Raw genomic sequence first — 20,819 nt, 5'->3', positions numbered from 1 at the left:
AAGCAGGTTCCCGGCAGGGAGCCTGATATGGGACTCTATCCCAGGACCCCAGGATCATGCCCTGAGCCAAAGGCAGACGCTCAGCCACTGAGCCACCCAGGCACCCTGGTATGCAGGCTTCTTAACATGACTGACTGGGAATAATGTCAGTGTTATCAGGTAAGCACAGCCCCCGGCACAGAGGAGGTCCCTATTCCCACCCCCCCCCTTCCATAAAAAGTCCCCTCCCGAGAGATGCTGTGGCAACACAAATGGACAGGAAGTACGATCTGTGCAATGCCTGGACGTAAGAGCTAAGCACTGTTGTTCCTGACTGGCTCTACACAGGGCATACAGAGTAGGGAAGAAAAACATTTATTCCAATGCTTTGAAGCTTGGGGAACTGACCTGAAGCTATGGGCAAGTAGCTTATGGAAACAAGTAAGGAGAATGGCTTCAAGCAGGGTAGGTCTTAGGTAGAAAGTTGGGGACACTTTTTATAAAAGATTTCCTTAATTAATTTACTTGAGAGAGAGAGAGAGAGCGAGCCAGCAAGACCGCCTACAGGGGGCAGGGGTGGGGGAGTGAGGAGCAGAGGGAGAGGGACAAGCAGACTCCGTGCTGAGTGTGGAACCCTAGGCAGAGCTCCAACCCACCACCCCGAGACCATGACCTGAGCCAAAATCAAGAGATGGACACTCAACTGACTGAGCCACCCAGGCGCCCCTGAAGTTGTGGACACTTAAAGTCTGGGTCTGAGGACTCCCAGTCAGGCTCACACAGGCCCCCCACATTCTCTCTCCTCCCTCTTGCTGCTGCTGCTGTGTGCACAGCCCTCTGTTCCGTGCAACTGCCTTCTTGTTCTTCTTCCTTCCCAGCCTACCAAGATCCCATCTCTTTCCCTTGAGGCCTTATGGCTTTCCGTAGAGGGGATAAACCCAGCAACTACAGGGAAGATGCCAATACTAAGAAATATATAAAATTTTTAAGTCACAGATGCTGGTCTATCATTCTTGCATCCCTTTCGAGAGAGTAATAGAATAGTAATTATTTAGAGTGGGCAGGGCTCACCAAAGTCCTCTCCCTCTTTGACATGCTGACCCCGGGCCTCCACAGGAAGCAACCTCTTGCTCCACTTTCTCATATAGTCCTGTGGAGATTTCCTGTCACATGAGGTGCTTGTAGGGTCTGCAGTGCCCAGGCAGGTCTGAACACTGCCTATCCAGAGGCACAGAACTCCCATATACTCTCCCTCAGGGAGAACGGCATTATTGCTCTCCCGATTTCTAACTAAAGAACCCAAGACATAAAAGGATACACTGGCTAATGGAAGCTGCCACCCCAGCATCCCTCTTTCCCCCTCTGTGCCTGGGTCTGCAGTGGCATTCGTCACCCTGTATTCTCTTTATTCTCTGGAGTCCCTCCTTACACTGTGACTTCCCTGTGGCACATGAAGGATTCATCTTCAAGACCATCCCAGAGCCAGAACCATCCACAACACCTGGAATGATATAGTAAGCCCTAAATAAAAGTCCAAGAAACTAGGGAATGGATAAGAGTAGAACCAAATCATAGTACAACGGGATTTTATTATAATTTGCTCTGTACTGACATTTCTGCTCAAATAAAATGTCACAAGAGTAAAGCTCCAGAGCCCAAACAACTAGGATAAATGGCTGGCCCTCTGCTATTTCTAGGCAACACAGTTTAGCCCTATAATTTGTTTTGTTCCAGGCCATTTGTGTTAGTCTCGTCTCCCTAATGTGACCGTAACCATCATAAGGACAGAATCTCTGGGACGACTGGTCTAGTGTCACACAGAAGCCAGCGTAGCACTGAGTACAAAGCAGACACTTCCTAAGTATGTGTTGATAGATCAAAGGGTTTGGCCAACATTCTGCACTGCAGAGTCATCCTGTGTGTGATTCTTCCTAGAAAGACTGTCCTCAGAGAAATCTTTGGGAAGCTGGAAGAGGTTCCATGTGTCCAGTTTTGTGAGGCAGGTAAGGCTCCACCATTCCTCGGTGTGACGGTGTAACCGCGGCCCCGTGAGCCGCACAGCACCGAAATGGAGGAAGCTAACAAGCTCACACGCCCCAGCACTTGCTGCGAAGTAGCCTTTCAATTGCTCAGGCCTTAAATTGGAAGACTAACAAGGATGAAGAATTCGGAAGGCTGCAGGGTGACGTGCACATAAACAGAGGTTTAAAAAGTTAGTGTCTCCCCTACAGGGAGCTGGAAACAGTCCACACTCTCCCTCCACACACCATGTCATTCATTTCTTGCTGCGGCCAAGGACCAGGTGGCAAGAGAGGCTGAACGCCGTGTGGCAAACAGATGGCAGCACCTGGACTAGGGCTACAGCTAAACTGGCCTTTGATGGTGTTCACTTCCAGGAGAGGGCAGCGCGACTCGTTTATGACATCCCCCCACCCCTCACCCCACCCCAGCTCCTCAGTGTTGGGAACTCTTGCTCTTTTAGAGAGCACTGCATGTAGAGGACTAAAGATACAAATGAAAGGACCGGGTACAGACTGAACTTCTAGCACCAGTGGTTGAGGCAAGTGAGAGTGCTCATGGGCAGAGACGGCTGAGGGACAGTCACAACACAAATGCCATATTTGCTAAGTTCGTTCCCCTCCAGCCAGACTCAGGATATGGCAAAAATCCACTTCGCTGCACTGGAGTGAACAAAATGGCTCTCCCCAAACTAGAACAAAGAATTACCACGAGGCCAAAATGTTCTTGAGAGGAAAGGAATCTTAATTTACTTCTAATGTCTGATTTGATGACACTTGAGTGCATTTATACAGCACTTATGTGGTTAAACTGTCCCCCTGAAATGTGATGCTGTTCACCTCTGGCTCTTGTGTTGCACTTTTCTTAGTAAAATCAGCCCCTGTGTGTCCCAAGATGGAAAAAGCCGGTTCCCTGTCCTCTGAACTGGCCCCACAGGCTTTCCGAGACAGCTTGAGAGCTACTCACCAACATGTCTAATTTTTATAGGATAAATGGAAATGAACCCTACCACCTGCATAAAAGACAGTAGACTGCTCAACTGTTAGCATGGGCTGATTAGTCCTTTACTCCAAGAGAGCTGTGTGTGCGCTGGGAACAAGAGTTTTAGGGATGTAGGGAAGAAACTTGCTGGCCTCTGGTATTTCCTACACAAGTGAGAGCACTTTCAGGGAACTGCATTTTTCTTAGACGGGAGAGTAGCTTTGCCCTAATGCCTCTTTACATCCCACAATGGAGCATGATAAATCGCAATGTCTGGTCTTAAATAGTTTTTTTCTCTCCTGGTCTAAGCATTCAGATTTTTAATATTAGTATCTAAATTGGGGGGATTTCAAGGAGGCGATTTACTACAGAGTTCTAAAAGCTGAATTATGCCCCAATAGTGGCGCTACTTGGCTAATTTCCACAAAAGAAAATCTAAAGCTCAGAGCATATCAAATGAACACCTGAGGCTTACCTAATAGAGCACAGAAAAAGAAAAAGCCAAGTAGCATTCAAGAGTTTTTAGCAACTAGGTTCAACGTAACTGCAAAATTAAGCTCCAGACAAGTTTTTCTGATTGCAGACACTGCTCTGAGGAGGCCATCCACACCTACCAGTGAATCGAATTGCTCTCGCGGGCAAGCAAATAGGCGTCCATTAATGGTGAGCGTCGTAAATACTGAAACATCATTAGGTTTGAGCACCACCTTTTCTGTGAACATAAAAAGCATGAGATTGCCTATTAAATGCATCTGAGATTTGCTGCACTGCCCTAATCACACCAACAAATTGTCAGCTCAGTGAATTACTGGAACACGCAGAGCGACTGCATAAAATACAGGACTGGAGGGACCCACTGAATAAAAAAGACACAGCATTCACGCAGCCACATGACACTCAGGATGCCGTCGGAAAATGACCACAAAACAGGAATGGAAATACCCAAGGGTCAATTCACCCAGTTCTGCGCTGCAACTGTAATTATATACAAGAACCGCACTTGCTATTTATATAACAAATTATCTTTCCAGATGGCAACAATGCCCAGCACTTTGGAGATGGAAAGATCACTTTTAGAAAAGTTAGGGGGTTTCTGACATCCCAAGTGACTTAAGATGTAAAATTCATTATTCTTATTTTTTTTTCTGATTCCCTAATTTGGAGGGCAGTTGCATGACTTAGATTAAGCCTCCTATATTTTAAAAATTAACTCATTCAACAAATATTTATTTAGCATTTACTATGTGCTGGACACTGCTCTAGGCATTGAGGATACAGAAGGGAACAACATGGGAGGAAAAAAAAAATCCCAGTCCAAAAAGAGCTTCTATCACTGTGAGGGGCGCAGGCAGTGAACGAGACAATTATATCAGAGAATGAGCAGCCCTGAGGAGAGAAACTGGCAGGAAAGGAGGCTAGGAAGTGTACGTAAGCAGGAGAGGATACAGTTTTAGGAAGGGGATCAAAGAAAGGAAGGAGGGGGCCTCGCTTGGACATGGACATTTGGCTGAAAACCTGAAGGAGGAGAAGGAGGGATCTGGGACAGCTGTGGAGAGAATGTGCCACAGGGATGGGTGAGAGCAAGCATCCTGGGTCCGTGTGACTAGGACAGAAGTGAGGGGGGTATCTTGGGAATCCATGATGCAATTAAAAATCCTGCATCAGTAGAACCACTTGACTTCAAACCTGATCCCGTACCCTCGTGGGTATGAAATCATTTCCTGGTAAATTAGCCTTACTGCTCCTTCTTCCGGGCTCTTGCTGCAATCCATGCTGACCCTCCCAAAACTCTCGCCAGCATGGATTTGTAACTGTTCATTTACTCCACCTCCTTGCCGGCCTAGCAACAGCTTGGGGACATGGCTACACCCAACATATCCCTCCCGTCTCAGTTATACTAAGTAGCCAGTGAATATATAGAGAAAATGAACAAATGACATTTCAAGAAAGCATACGGCAATTGAGTAATCCCATGGGGAAACTATTCCTCATTTTATTCGATGAGTTGGGCTCCTGCCCTCTCTAAGGGGTAAGGAAGGGAACCATCATCAGATGGAAAGATCTAGTCTAAAATCACCTCCAGCTTCAGACTTTTGGAAACCCATTGCCTATAGGGTCCACATTTCAGAGGCCCAAGTCCTTAAGCTTTTTTGTTTAGGGTTTATATATAGAAAGAACTCCAAGCTGACATCCACACTAGAGTCCTCAGCAATGGCTGCCTCAGATAGATCGCTTCACCTCCTTCTGCTTTATAGTGGGTACCTACAAAATAGGGCATATTAGACACTTACCCAGCCCACTTCTAACCATATTATTTTGTTATTTGTGGGAGCACACACAGCACCGATTTGTCCCTTTGGATCCTCTTGGAAGGGCCATGCTAACTCCTGGCAGGGTTTCTGTTTGGATGGGATATTCCATTTTGCAGGAGCTACAAAGTGCTAATTAAGGCTGTTACCTCCTCCGGAGCTCATCTTGACGATGATCAGGCCTTCCCCAGAGCCCAGTTTGTCAGCAACTGCACTGATGACTTCCTTCACCGAGGCGGCCACTGGCACCCGAATGGTTGTGTAGGTGTGGTCCATGCAATAGACTTTAAACAGAACTATTGGGAAGGCAGTAACAATATGGTAAATTAGTCTTGGGAGTTCTTAAAAAAAAATCAGCAATGAGAAAAGTTTAGATATCCTCCCAAATTTGTGCCATCTTGTCATTCTTACTATTGTACCTATTTGTAGTCATTTATGCCTATGCCTGCCCACTTCCAAAACTCCTGACGTTCGGATTGGTCTAATAGGTACACACATGGCTGCCATCTCCAATTCAAAGAACCACAGCAGATATTTGTGAAAAACCCATACATAAGTGATGGGGAGCAAATGAAGTATGTTCAGGCCTGTTTGCTGGGTCTGCCCTTGCCTGTGAGTTTCTTTTTCATAATCCAGGAAGTGCTGTGAGGTAGGCTTATTGCTAGACTGCTGCTGTCTGGGGTGGTGGTGGGGAGCCAACAGTAACACCTCGGCAAACCGGAGTGCTGCTGCCTGGGGCATGAACACATACTGACATTCCTGCTCACTGTTCACAGGTTTGTGTACTTTGGGGCTAGGCCACAGAACTTGGGCAGTAGTGAGCTCAGCAAACCCACATATGGCATGTATATGCTCATCTCTGAACACAAATCCTGGAAGCAATTCCAGCTACTGTAACCCTTGGGTTTAGAGGTGCTCCTAAATGACAAGATCCAGTTGTGGGTTAAAATGAAATTTTTATCATTAATTTTATTTTGGTTGTGAGTCTTTAGACTAAACTTGAACAACGAAATGGTGGTCGTCAGCATGTGCACCTTCTTTGTGGCTGTGAACAACACTTGTGGTCAGGGCCAGAGCCCTTTCTTTGGGCAGGAGTCCTGCTCTGCAGATGGCCCTGGCACCTCCCCTCTGCATGGCATTGCAAAGTGCCAGCCATCTGCTTGCCAGCTCTTCCCAGAGGTGGGCAACCTTGACAACTACTTCCTTCGGAAGGAGATAATCTTTCCTTCCTTCGGAGGAAGGTGGTAGGTAGTGAGGGAGAGGGAGAGTCAGGGAAGTGTGGACAAGCCTCTCCACTCCAGGCCCAGAGTTCGAGGATAAATAATTGGAAAGCAAAAGGGCATCTTCAAGCAAACCATCTGGAGTGCAAAGAGATAGTCCAAGAGAAGCTATTCTGTGGGTCCATGTGTTCCCGGGGCGGGGGGGGGGGTGTTTATTGACTTTGAGTAATCTACACAACCATGGGTTGGAAGAGAATTCTTACCTTCATCAGAGCCGCGGATGGGCTGGCGCTTCTGGGCTCTCTCATCGCTTGTGTTGAACTGTTGCAAAAGAACTTTGTGCTGTAAAAATAACCACAGCAACCACCATTAAAGGGAGAATGACTGATGCACATTTGCAAATTCAGAGGAAACACACTCTAGAAGCAGTCACAGGCAAGAAATGAGGAACATGTATGTATTTTGTATTCACAAACACATCACTTTTATAAGCTGCACTGTAATATTTCTGGAGAACTGTACAATTAGAGAATCCCAATCCACTGTCACTTACCTTCTTTTGAGGAGCCTTTGCATCTTCTGAACTACGAGAAACAGAGAAAGCACATTATTTAATACCGTTGGTACTGTTATTCTGAATTACTTCATTGGTGTATAACTTAATCTTAAATTACAAAATGAAATGACAGCAATTCTTGAGGAGCAGTATGAGCCTCGTCATTTTAATACCAAGAGGACACACAAAGAGATCGGCTCTCATCCCAGGCAGACCCCTGCCAGAACAGATGTTGAAATCCAAGATGTCTAGCTGTCAAGGCCTTTCTAGAAGCATACATTCTTTACGGTAAGCTCAGAGCATAGTGTGTGAAACCTTCCATGTTTTCACTGAGGTGATGCAAACATTCACCAGCAACAGCTTTGGTGGCAGAAAGCACATTTTCCATAGAAGTAATTCCCCTTACACTTTCTTTAAATACTACTGACTGTTTTATTACTGGATTCACTGCTTCAAACCAAAGGGACCTGAGTTTACTGAGTTGGACACCTTACAGGAGGATCTTTGCCTCATCCCAGGCTTTCTGCTGGTAGCCATCCAGCACAGACGGCAACTGAGCAGAATGTCCCCTCTTTACCGGGCCTTATCCCACCACCCAGGCCCGAGGCCCCATCCACTCAAACCAGAACACTGTGCGGCTGCTGACAAACCAGGTTTCACCTTTTAGGGGTGAAGGACCTTTTGGAAAATGTTTTGACTGAGAGGCATGCACTTACTTGATGAAAACACACCCCAAAGCCAAGCCCTTCCTTACATTTGTTTGACAATCTTCTCTAACTCGGGTAGTTGCTCTTTGAGTGCAGTGATCATCCGGGCATCATCTGATACAGACACATAAAACTCCTGTAATTGGCAAAGGGCAAAGGCTTTTAATAAGAATTGCAAAGGCACACAATTCTGTAAAGAGCAACAAAGATGGGTCCCTACGTCATCCGCCTTACTAACATCAACAGACCATGGTTTCATGACTGGAGACAAACAGGGGAAAGAAAATGTTACAATAGGCCTAAATTCAAAATTGCAAGTGAGAAAAGGTTTTGGAAATAGATTGTAGTGATGGCTGCCTAACATTGTGATTTAATCAATACCACTGAACTGTATACCTGAAGATAGTTAAAATGGCAAATTTTATAATATTTTACCACGATGAAAAAATTCAGAAACACTTTTTTAAATCGCAGATGAATTGTTCATATGATATTTATATGAAAGGCAATGTAATGCAATGTTTTAGAAAGGAGCTCATACTTTAAGAACATTTTTTCACCTCAATATTTTTTCAGGGCATTTTTGACATTTATTTTGAAAATTATTTTAGCATTTGTTGCTTATTTAATGTTTCCCATTAGTTGTGGTTGATTATTGGTGGTAAAATGCAGGCATGGTCTTCAGTACTGTACTGACATTATTCTGAGTCTGTATCAACTCAGGACCCTTTACTGACGTCCCTGGAATGATCCTGACCACCAGGCAGCAGCAGCTTGGAACCAGTGGCCTCCACAGCAGAAGGTGACAGCTGTGGCAATGTCAGCTTAACCACCACTCTGGTTTATCTGCAAAACAGTCTTTATTCAACTGGTAGAAGCCAGGAGTCAATGTACGACACAAGCTACTATTATTCCTTAATATCTTCAAAATACTTCACTCCATAGCCTTGAGAGACCCTCATGGTTCCCTTCCCTCCCTTCCCCACCTCTCTGCCTGCCAAATTATATGATGAAAAGGGAGAGAAGAGGTACTTTTCTTTTGGGTAATTCATTCTTGAACATATAGGCTGATAACATTTGAAAGAGAAGCCACATTGCCTTTTGCCTACATAGAAGATCCCCATCGAAGTTTCGGAGGACAGAGTGAGTCATCAAGGACTCAATGCCAAGGCCAATGCTCCAATGTGGGGCTGGGAAGAAAAAGGGAAGTTCAGCTTAAAGCAGTGTTTATGACATAAATCATGTCCCTTTGGAACTACCTCATGGTCCTAGAAAGTCCTCAATCAAATGTTGTTTCACTCCACCCTAAAAGAGGTACTAATGGATCTAGTAATCCCACTTCTAGGAATGTAACCAAGGACAGACCTGCTTATGCAAAAATATTCACTGTACTATTATTCGAGGAATGCAAATACTGGAAGTGATGCAAATGTTCAACATTATGAAAAATAAGTGTATCTCTGGCAGAGCCACTCAAAAGTCATTAGGAACTTTTATTAGAATGACTGTACTGACACAGAAAAATCCTAATATAAAGTGGAAGAAGCAGCCCACAAAATGATGGGTACCATGTGATTACAACCACAGAAAATATGCAAAGAAAAACAGAGCAAATGAAAATACATTAAAACGCTAACAGTTATTGAATGAGAAAGGCTGGAGAGTGGATGATCTTGTTCTTTACTTCTCTCATAGTACCTTCCTGATGAACATGTTAACAAAGACTAGAATTTGCAATCATGGTCTTTCTGGGGAAGCTGCCGTGCTTTTGGGTAGTCCTGGTAACTGCAGGGCAGAGATATATTCTTGGAAGGGATGACTCCCCATACCTCTAGGAAAGCCACAGCCACGTCATCCTCTTGGAGGACGTCTCCGTACACGGCGGCCCACTGCAACACCAGGCGGATGACTCGCCTCTTATTGTTGAGAGCGTAATCCATTTTTTCTTGTTCTGTTCCTTGTGAAGGCTGCGCGTGGTAAGTGCCACGGAGTTAAGGAAGACATGTGGTCATTTCACTGAGCTACTTGAAAAAGCAGAGGATGATAGATCCCAGTTTCAGAAAGACAGCCTTTTGGACTGATAGGATCCCTTCCCTGGCCTCTTAAGAAAGCCCTACATACATAAAGATTCTGGACCAAGTGCACAGAAACCCTGGTTCATGTCTGCTGACTTGGATAGGATTGTTGTCCAAGGAATAAAACTTGCACGGCTCCACTGGGACTTGGGTGTTGACAAGGGTTCCTACAGCATCTAGCTCTAGCTCTCGTCACACTCCCTGCCTGCCCTCTGCTTGGACTTTCACTTGTAGGGGAGGCAATGCTTCCGACTGTTGCTTGTCTCTCGGTGCCTTGCCATCCCTTTTTGGTTCCCACAATTCTGCACACATTTCTATAAAGCCACTCACTTCATTGTCTACATTTCAGCTAAACCCTTCTTCGTGGGCATCAAAGTTCCACTGGAGCCGTGACCGATACCAAGAGTGCGTGGGGAAAAGTAAGGATGGAGGAAGACAGGCTCACCTAGAGTTAGGAAGAGCAAAGGTTCCTGCTCTATGGATCTGGTGAGGTACTTAAATACACTATATCATAACTTCTTCTCCTGTCTAGAACCACAATTTAACTCATACTGGCTTTTTGTGCATTTATGGCTAGTCATCTTAACAAAACTATAAGCTTCTGGAGCAACTGGGATGATTTATTATTTGCCCTGTCTTCTGTACCATGCCTAGCACAGTGACTTTCAGCTACCTATGGTATTTATCCACTGATACGATAAATACTTAATTGAGTGTCTTACTGTGGGTCAGGTAAAGGCTTCTGCTCTGTTTACAATCATGTGTGTATTACAGTAGAGAGAATATATTATATGATTGAGAAAGATTTTTGATGAGACACACCATTCCTTTTCATTGATTTATAGTGGTTCATGCTGCAGACAATTAGTTCATGGAACCATTTCCTCTTTGTCACTTATGCTTAACCCCAGAGTACCTTAGTGAAGTTCTACTTTACGTCTTGTGGTGAAAGCATCCTTCCCTTCCTACCAGTGAGCAAACTGACTGTAAAGGAGCACAAATGGCCAGGATCACATGGTGAGAGAGAGTATGGAGCTGGTTTTGACCAAGACTCCTCATTCCAGCTAGTTTTCTTTCCCATTACACAACACTCCTGTGCCTCATAGTTGGCTATATAAGACCAGCTGTGCCTTAGCTTACGACCATGACTTAAAAGGCTCAGTAGAAAATCCTTGTGCCAGTGATGTGCTTGAGAGCCAAACCAGTAAAGGGCCTTTTCTAAAGGGACTATAAATAATCATGATCAAGGTAAATGACAGAACCTTAAAGCAAAGGTTTACTGCATGTAAATGGGTTGCAAAATGGCTTTCATAAATTGAGCACGGGATTCATAAAAAAGAAAATTGCTCAACCTGTATTGCTACAATTCTCTCTGAACTTACAATAAAAAAAGGGGGTGGGGGAGAAAGATCACTTTATGTGAAAATTATTTCTTTTCTGATTAACCCTTAGGCCTCTTGCTTGTATGCACACATGACTTGATTTTTCTTTCCAAAGAACTGCAATGTGGGCACTACATTTTATCACTATTTTTATGGTACCCAGCAACATAGGCACCAAGTGAGTTATTCTTGACTGATTGAAAAACATGTACTGGTTTACCTAAGAGGCAGTAGAGAGAGGGAGAGAGAGAGATTGAGTCTTTTTTACTTGCATAGACTAAGTTGGTTCGAACTATCAAATTTGCTATCAAGTGCTAACTTTCCAGGTTGTCTTTTTAAAAAAATATTTCACTTATTTATTTTTAGAGAGAGAGAATGAGCAAGTGGGGGGAGGAGCAGAGGGGGTGCGGAGGGAGGGGAAAGAATCTCAAGCCAACTCCATGCTGAGCACAGAGCCTGACACAGGGCTTGATCTCAAGATTCTGAGATCATGACCTGAGACAAAACCAAGAGTCAGAGGCTTAACCGACTGAGCCACCTGGCACCCCTCCAGGTTATCTTGACTTGGACTCAGGAAGCAATGCAAACTCTTGTGACTTGGATACAATGATATCAGTGGCACACCTGTGGCTATTCTACAAGGCCTTAGGGGAGGATACTTAATTTACATTATCTCTGTGGGTCAGGACAAAGATTTTTCTTGACTTCTGTGGAGGAAATCTGCTTTTTTTTCTACAATGAAAGATAGAACACATGATTGGAAGGATTAACATAAGAACGCTATAAATGTGTGTGGAGCTTTATGGTTTATAATAAATATGCTCAATGTGCTCATATGATCATATAATGCTCTCTATAAATATTTACAGACCAGAGAGAAGAGATCTGCCCGAGGTTGTTCAGTGAATAAATGGTAGGGCTTATAAATCCAGACATGGCTCTTTCCATTGTCGTTCACACCTCTTCCCCCCCAGCCCCTGACAGTGACTATAGTGACTAGACATTAGTGCTTGGGTTCATGAAATTATTGAGAGTGATTACATCTGGGAAACAAAAATCATGATGAGAAAGAGATTTCTTCTTTTTCTTTTCTTTTTTTTCCCTTTTTTTCCCCCCTGAGTTCTAAGTTTCCCAGAGTTGACGAGTACCTAAGTCAGAGCTGAGAGTCCTCTGTCTGAGCATCCTCTGCTTTAATGGGTAGCTCTATAGGCTCCCAGGAGCCAGCAATGACCAAATCCAGAGGGACTAGAATAAGGCTTGCTTTCTTTTCTCATGAAAGTTAAGTATTTTTACCTCTGGAAAAATAAAAGGAAGCACTGATTTGTTTCACAAAGTCTCCTTTTCCCCTTACAGATGTTACAGGAGGTGGGGGTAATAGTACTTTTATAAGCTGAATCCATGCATATGCTCAAGGATTCTGTTCCTCCATAGGCAACATATTGTTCCATATCTGGACAGTCGGTTGAATCAGATTCTCAAGGAACACAGAGAAGACTTTTTGTAATTGATTCTACCTGAAATGGTTATAGATGAGGTGTTGGGGCATCTATTGATTTTCATAACACTTTCCCTAGGATTTTAAGAGATTTATGTGATTTATTTTTAGATTTTATATACCTCTTACAAAACAGTGGAGAGAGGGAAAAAACTATATTCCCTTTGGACAGCAGCCAAAGCTGTGCGTGTGTGTGTGTGTGTGTGTGTGTGTGTGTGTGTGTGAGGGACAACGTCCCACCAGGGCCCTTGTCTCAATATGATGTAAAACAATGCAACCGAAAAAGAGTAACATTTCAAATATAGTTTGTTCATAAATTCAAACACATCAGAAAGGTTGCAAAAACCATTACCTTCTTTGGCTAGAACCAGAACAATGCATTAACCATTTGATGGAGAAAGTCTTAAGTGGATATAAACTCATCTCTTCTCGAGGACAAGTAATAATTTAGAAAGGATTGTCAATGGATACCACACACATAAGATACATTCCCTCCCCTCCATTAGATACTTTTAACAACACTATTTCAACACTATTTGGCTAACTGTTTAAGTGCAGTTAGCAGAGAATATAAAATACATCATAATCCAGTGATTTTTGTCAAATGACAAGGAAATACTTGTTTTAGTCAGGCCATGACTCCTGTGTCATGACAGTTGAGTTCAGGTAAGAAGCAATATGGCTCCTTGAACTCATGGCAAAAAAGACACAGAAAGATAACATGGTCTCATAAAGCGCTAGATAAAAGTCCTTTAGAGAATCTAGAATTATCCACTAAATTTTTATTTTAATACAATTAAGAAGAGGCCTTAATGGTCAAAATGGCCAAAGTCATCATTGACACATTGAGTGGATTTCAGATGATTCACAGAATCTGTGAGTTGCAAAGCCTTTTGATTATATTTCCAACTCTACCATTTCAGAGGTAAGGAAACTGAGGAAGAGTTTAAGTGATTTTTCCAAATCTGTCAATGGAATTCTTAGGATTAGAACTCTTTCCCCACTACTTTGTTTACCTGTCTATGTTGTCACATTTTGTCTGATATTAATATTTCTTTATGGGGCAGCCCAGGTGGCTCAGTGCTGCCTTCCACCCAGGGTGTGATCCTGGAGTCCCAGGATCGAGTCCCGCATAGGGGTCCCTGTGTGGAGCCTGCTTCTCCCTCTGCCTGTGTCTCTGCCTCTCTCTCTCTCTCTGTATCATGAATAAATAGATAAAATCTTATTATGCTAAATGTATTATGCAGCAGAATTAGGTGACTTGATGTTTACTGGATAAGGGGAAAATCAGTCTGAGATGCAGAAACTGATCGCAAAAAAATCTTCAAAAGAAGACAAAGCACGTACAGAAAACTAAGAATTAATTGCTGCAGCTCGCTGACAATCTGATAGTCAGAAGGCATAGCATTTCTAATGTCCAAATTAGATCCTCTCCGCTATTGTTTCAACCAGTGCTTTTGTTCAGTGCCTGCTGATTTAGAAAGCAGTGGCCTGGGGGTGACTGGCTTGCTCAGTAGGTGGAGCATCCAACTCTTGATCTCAGGGTTGTGAGTTCAAGGCCCATATTACGCATAGAGCTTACTTTAAAAAAAAAAAAGGCAGTGACTCATCGCTATTAACCAAACATTTGAGAGGATTCAAATCCTCACTTGAGGTTTCTCTTGTTATGGTAATAAGATTTTTCACCATCTGGGAGCATTAAATCAGAAACCTTTAACAGCAGGAACTAGAAACAGAAAAGGCCTCAAATGTTTGTTGATTGACTGGTTACCTTAATTTAATTACACTGTTTGGAGTGCTATATGTAACACAAGTTTCTAAACAAACAAACATCACAGCTCTTTAAAACCTCTGTCTAAATTATGTGAAATTCTGTTTTGTCGAGATGTCCAATACAGACCATGGATACATTCTAAGTAACTTCATATTCAATGTCATCGAGTGGACAGAGTCCACACAAGTACCAAACATCAGGTGCATCTTTGAAACAGAATCTTTTAGTTACTGGGTATTTAACTTCTAGGAGCACGGACTTTCAGAATGACTAAATCTCTTTCAAATTGGACCAGTTCCTTTGGCGTCACACAAACATGGCTGGGGACAAACTGGATCTGTTTTCAGTGAATCAGGTCCGAGGATCGGAAGCAGTGAAGGCCACAGTGAGGCTACAGTCTTTCTACCTTGCCAACAGCAGGCTTAATATTCCATTGAGTCATTTTCCTCATGCCGGCTCTGCCGTTCAAACACTGTAATTATTTCATATATTTTTACCTAGTTATTATCTTACTCACCACAGGCACCTGTAATTTCTCTCTATTTTTTTTTTTTTTTACTGCTCATTTACTTATTCTTAATTCAGCTAATAATGGTTCCATGTATTAAAATTATCATGGGGAAAGTAAGTGAAAACCTCCTAGGACGGAGAGGCAGCAGATTCATTACAGCCTACAACAGGGAATAAAATATTATGTATACTTTTTGCAGTAAGTACATGCTAATTATGCAGCTATTTATAAAACACTTATCAACATTCAAACTGATACTCTTCAATGTTGTTGTTTTTTAAGCCCTGCTTTGCATACAAGATCTCTGCTAGCAGCTGAAAACAAACTTTGGGGGTCATCTGCCCACTGATGAGACAAAGCTTTGGTATATTCTTTATATTATGCTGTATTCCTTTCATGATGGGTGCAATAATGTATTTATATGGGGCACTATTTATATGGGGCTTTAAGGTTTACAATGTACTTTCACACACAGAGCCTCATTTGATCCTCACAACAGCCTAATGAACTGGGCAAGACAGGTGTAATTACTCCTATTATACAGACGGGGTTCAGAAAGGTTAAGGATAATTGCCGAGTAATACAGTTTTTAAGATGCAGGTCTTAAACACAGGCCTTCTGACTTCAGAGCTTGTGTTTTTCCCAATGTGTTATGGGGCCTCTTTACCACTCCGCTGCCCTTTGTGGAGCATCCCCACAACCTGAGAACTGAATCTATCCCTTCCTTCATGCAGCAGGTGCCTGGAAGGCAAGTTCTCAAAATTAGACCACGGGGGTTCACAACCAGGCTTCCCTACTTACAAACCGTGAGACCTTTGGTTGGTTAGTTGACTATTTAGAGCCTCAGTCTCTTCATCAGTGAACGTCATAGGATGGCTGTTAAGGATGAGATGAGGCAATATTGGTAAACCATGTAGAACAGTATCTGAGACATATTACGTGCTCTGCAGGAGTTAGTCACCATCATTATTATCGATCCGCCCCTGGAGAAATAATGTTAAATCTTTAAAATGGGCAGTTTGGGAACTTTTCATAAGACCTGGCCTTTCTGGGTTTAACTGTAATGTTATTCCCACCACACAGCTGCTCCTGTTTTTTGTTTTGTTTTTTTTTTTTAATCTACGATAGTCACACACAGAAAAAGAGAGAGGCAGAGACACAGGCAGAGGGAGAAGCAGGCTCCCTGCACCGGGAGCCTGACGTGGGATTTGATCCCGGGTCTCCAGTATCACGCCCTGGGCCAAAGGCAGGCGCCAAACCGCTGCGCCACCCAGGGATCCCACTGTTCCTGTTTGTATGAGCCTACAAACTTGGAGCTCACAGGACCGCTTTCTGTGCTGTCATTTCTCTTTATGTGCCTCCCATTTTCTTGCTCAGAAAAATTTTTTTCTCACTGATTTTCAGAGTTCTTTGCATTTTTAGAAGCCTCTAGTTCTTGGCTATTTTTTTGGTCTTAATTCAGGGGCTAGTATTCACAGTAGACAATTAACTAGGATATGGACTAACAACCCACTGCTGGGTTCAGCCCACTACTGTTCCAACACTTACTAGCTATGTAACTAGGGGAAAATCACCTATGTGTTCAGTCTCCTCCCTTAATGTAAAAAGAGTACACATCCCACGGTGTTGATATGAGGCTGAGAAAATGTAAATAAAATACTTTGTGGAATATCTGATAATATGGTCATTTTCTGAGGAAGAGGACACCATGGTCACAACATACCATCATCAAACCAAGTTCTCCTTATTGGAAATAGTCTCATGTTGCACATCTGCAGAAGTAAATTGCTCTCACAGCAACATATGGATTAAACACTTACAGAACCAAATGGGGGACTACAATGCTAAAATTTGGCTTCAAAAAAATTTAAGATAACAACTTTCCTTAGACACTTAAATAATCTTCCCTAAACACTTAGCTTAATCCAGAGAATAAGAACCTGATACTGTTTCGTAAATCATCAACAAGAAGAACAAATTTTGATAGAAATTCCTCCTCGGAAACCCAAGTCAACCTATAGAGAGAACATTCCAGGTCAGTTTTACAGAGAATAAATGATGGAGGCTATGCCTTTTCAGTAGAGGAAGCTATTGTGTTTGCTTTGTCTCTGTATAAGGGCTACAATATATGTAAAGGTAGTTTTAGCTAAAATTTAGTGGCAAATCTGTATCTATTTTTTCCTCTTTAAGAAATGAACTCTTTGCATGCCAAAAGCATAGAATTTATGTTGAATACTAAGCCACAAGAAATGAAGATACTAAGGAAAAATATTTGGCCAAGAGTATTGCTGTATTTACATTTTTATAAATTTAAATATAAGCCATTGATCACTTAAGATTCATTCAGCTGTAGTGACAATGCCCTGAATGACAAAGACTTTTATCTGTTGACATAACAAAGAATCCTTGACAAGGTAAGCATCAGGATTGGTACAAGTACAACGATGCCATATTAGACCCATTTTTTTTTTCCGATTCTCATGTATTTCAGCTTTATCATAGGACTTATTCCCCTGGTCACTGTAGGAAGGTCAACACTGGCAATTGTGGCTATAAACTTCCTGCTCTTTTTCTTAAAGGTTGAGAAAGCTTTTTACCCAGAAAACCCAGGAAGCCTCTGAATCTCAGCCTATTTTGGGCATGTGATACGAGAACAAACCATGGCCGAGGGCAGCCGATTACTGAGTAGCCAGACTGACCCACTGAGATGGCACTGATGATGACAACAATGTCCATTGCAACTAGAATTATTTAGTGCCACATGGAGTTTTTCCAAACATTTGCCAGGATATGTGCAGTTTTAGCTCCATGTACCTTGATTTCTCCCACATGTAAAATGAAATAAATATCATAACGGTCCTTTTAATGTCTCATATGTGGGGGGCTGGGTGCTGGAAAGATAAAGTAAATGATGTGAAAATGCTCCAAATCAAGGATGTAGTTATTAAAATTCAAAATAACATTAATTTAGTTGTGATCACTTACTGAACTGAAATGCCTGCATGCATTTGTACAATAAAAGTATGACAGAGTTTAATCATAAAATACAAAATTAAGACAATAAGGGAGCAATGTTGTAGTAAACATCAGAAGCATTCCTCACCTACTTTTAAAGTAAGGAAATGACTGTATATGGGGGCAAAGATTTTTTTTTTAAGATTTTATTTATTTATTCATGAGAGACATAGAGAGAGGCAGAGACATAGGCAGAGGGAGAAACAGGCTCCCCACAGGGAGCCTGACACAGAACTTGATCCTAGGACTCCAGGATCACAACCTGAGCCAAAGGCAGATGCTCAACCACTGAGCCACTCAGGTGCCCCTATGTGAGCAAAGATTTAGGTGAGAGAATGTTGATTTATTCCATCGTGTTTGTTATAGGAAAAAATTTTGGAAAAAAAATGTAAATATCCAATAGGAAGAGGCTAAGAAAGTAAATTACGACATATTTACCATATAGTATTGTGAGTTCATGAAAATGAAAGGATCTTTTTCTCATGCATCGGTGTGACTTTGTTGCCTAGCACTATATGACACATTGTGTTTGATAAGTATTTATGGAATTAACTGAAATAAAGGATGTAGTTTCACTTATATATATATAAACATACATATATACATCTGAAAAGATATCCACAACATACTATTACGTGAAAAAGAACATACTACAAAAAAGCATATATAACATGATCTCAGTTATATAAGATACCTATATTTAGAAAGAAAGTGTGGAAAAGTTTTTAATGGTGGAGAAAGATATTCATAAAATATTTTTTAGTGACAAAGAATACAAAATTACTTACATATGACTCTGTTGTTATATTTAAAAATATACATCTACATGTAAAGAAAAAAGACTGGAAGGATACATACCAAAATGTTAATAATGGTAATACCTGATAGGGTTATAGGTAGTTTTACTTTTCTTCTTAAAGCCCAGTGGAAAACTGAACTAAATTTTAAGTGCAAATCTTAAAAGATTAAAGAAACTGTAGATGAAAAGTACAGAAATTGAACAAATATAATTTAAAAAACTCATTAGAAAGCACTTGTATTCATCAGGTGAAATCATGTTCCAAGCATATCTAATGAATAGAGATCTTCTCTCATTAGCACATAAAAGGCCTGAAATATTAATGTTAAACAGAGTCCTACCATCTTCCTCTGTGCTAAAAGCAAAATTGGAGGTGACATACAATGTGGATTAAGGACAGAAATAGGTGTCAGTGGCTCAGGGCTCAAATCTTTTCTGTGCTAGTAATTACCTTTCTCTGAGCAAATCATAATTTTTCATTATCCTCGTTTATTGATTTGGAAAAAGAGCAGTGAAAGTACCGACTTCTTCATAGGGCTGCTAGGCACAGTCATAGATATTAAGTACTTTGAAAACACTCAGCCAAAGCAACTCACTTTAAATGTGAGTGCTTTAATGGAATGGGGTTAAGTATTTTACTATCCCTTATCTCTTGATAATAATATGGGGGTTAACCCACTCACTCAGCTTCACATTATTTCTCCATGTCGCTTGTGTATGAGGTGTTAAGCAGTTTATGTGTATTTCTTGTTTTGTCTGCTAGTTACCTATTTCTCTATTTTCTGTTTTTCTTCACAGGCAGTCTCTGGGGGACTGTCTGGTAAAGTGCTTTTCCTTCCTTTGACAAGATGTCAACAGTGACCAAAGGGCCAACTAGACCCTCCTTCCTAGGATGTAGGAATCAGGTGAGGGCCTTTGGTGCTTGGAGCAGATTTGCCCCCCAAAAGCATGGTCTTTACTTGTTGCCACAGAAGCCCTTTTGAAAGCCTGGGCTCTTCTAGGACTCCTTCAATTCTTTGTGTGACTCCACATCTCTCTGATGAATTCCAATATTCCTTAAGATAGTCACAGTTGGTTTACACTGCTAATGACCAAAAAAAAAAAAAAAAAAAGCCTACATAAGAAGCCCATATAATGTGTTTCTAGAGAGAAAGGGAAACTAAAAATTGAGTCCTCAGCAAAATATAGAAGCACTTACATGATCTTCAGGGATTGAGTCCTTTCTGCTTGCTTGCCTGCAACTGGGTGAACCCCTGGCAACCCTGGGATGCCCTCCCTAGGCATTACAGGACAGCAATTCTTGTTTGAGGCTCTCATTCCCAGTATCTAAGAACCAAACTATGTTGTCCAATATGGTAGCCACAAGCCACATGTGGCTATTTAAATTTAAATCAATGAAAATTAAGTAAAATGTCAAAATCAGTACCTCAGTCACAGTAGCAAATTTCAAAGCTAGTGGATACTAGTGTTGTACAGAAACAGAATATTTCTATGATTGTAAAAAATTCTACTGAATGCTTCATTTATTTGGTTTTAGTAAGTTAGGCCTACTTTGCTTTTAATCAACTGAGACACAGATACACATTTATCATGCAATACATTGTCAAGAAATGTTCTTATATCCTAAAGGATAAGCTCTTAAATAATTTGTGAAGAAAAAAAGTGACACACAGGCTTGAAATCCTACAACCTGGACCATTCCTGACTCTACCACTTGCCTTGAGCTGTGCTTTTGAGTCCCAGAATCCTCATTGGTAAAACAGAGCTAATACTAACCCAATAGACACCTGTGAGGATAAAGTGGTATAATATGGGTCAATGCTTTTAGCAAGGTGCCTGACACATAGTTGATTCAAAATACAGCAACAAACGGGATCTAACTTCTCAAAGGACAAAATACGAAGGAAGTGATCTGAGGGCACTGTGGTTTCGATGATACCCAGCCATCCTGGATTCCCTCCATCTACTGAGGAAACAATCAGGATCGGATATCACAG

The 20,819-nt window shown here is 41.9% G+C and overlaps 1 protein-coding gene across 15 annotated transcripts in view; it reads right to left on the bottom strand.

Moving 5' to 3' along the window:
* RAPGEF4 (Rap guanine nucleotide exchange factor 4) overlaps positions 1-20,819 on the bottom strand; it is a 284,560-nt gene that overhangs the window by 24,886 nt on the left and 238,855 nt on the right. For 14 of the 15 annotated variants that reach the window (XM_041721890.1, XM_041721892.1, XM_041721891.1 and 11 more), the window contains 6 exons: positions 9,601-9,751; positions 7,819-7,907; positions 7,062-7,092; positions 6,772-6,850; positions 5,438-5,584; positions 3,594-3,691 (listed from right to left, as the gene is read on the bottom strand). In XM_041721890.1, the coding sequence (XP_041577824.1) occupies positions 3,594-3,691; positions 5,438-5,584; positions 6,772-6,850; positions 7,062-7,092; positions 7,819-7,907; positions 9,601-9,751 (595 nt within the window). Of the gene's footprint in view, positions 1-3,593; positions 3,692-5,437; positions 5,585-6,771; positions 6,851-7,061; positions 7,093-7,818; positions 7,908-9,600; positions 9,752-20,819 lie in introns of those variants that run through there. The other variant, XM_041721905.1, reaches the window with a different exon arrangement.

This window comes from Vulpes lagopus, chromosome 11 (assembly GCF_018345385.1).
Source record: "Vulpes lagopus strain Blue_001 chromosome 11, ASM1834538v1, whole genome shotgun sequence".
Lineage (NCBI taxonomy): Eukaryota > Metazoa > Chordata > Mammalia > Carnivora > Canidae > Vulpes > Vulpes lagopus.
The sequence above is the reverse complement of the archived record's forward strand: the minus strand, read 5'-3'. Positions and strand labels throughout refer to the sequence as shown.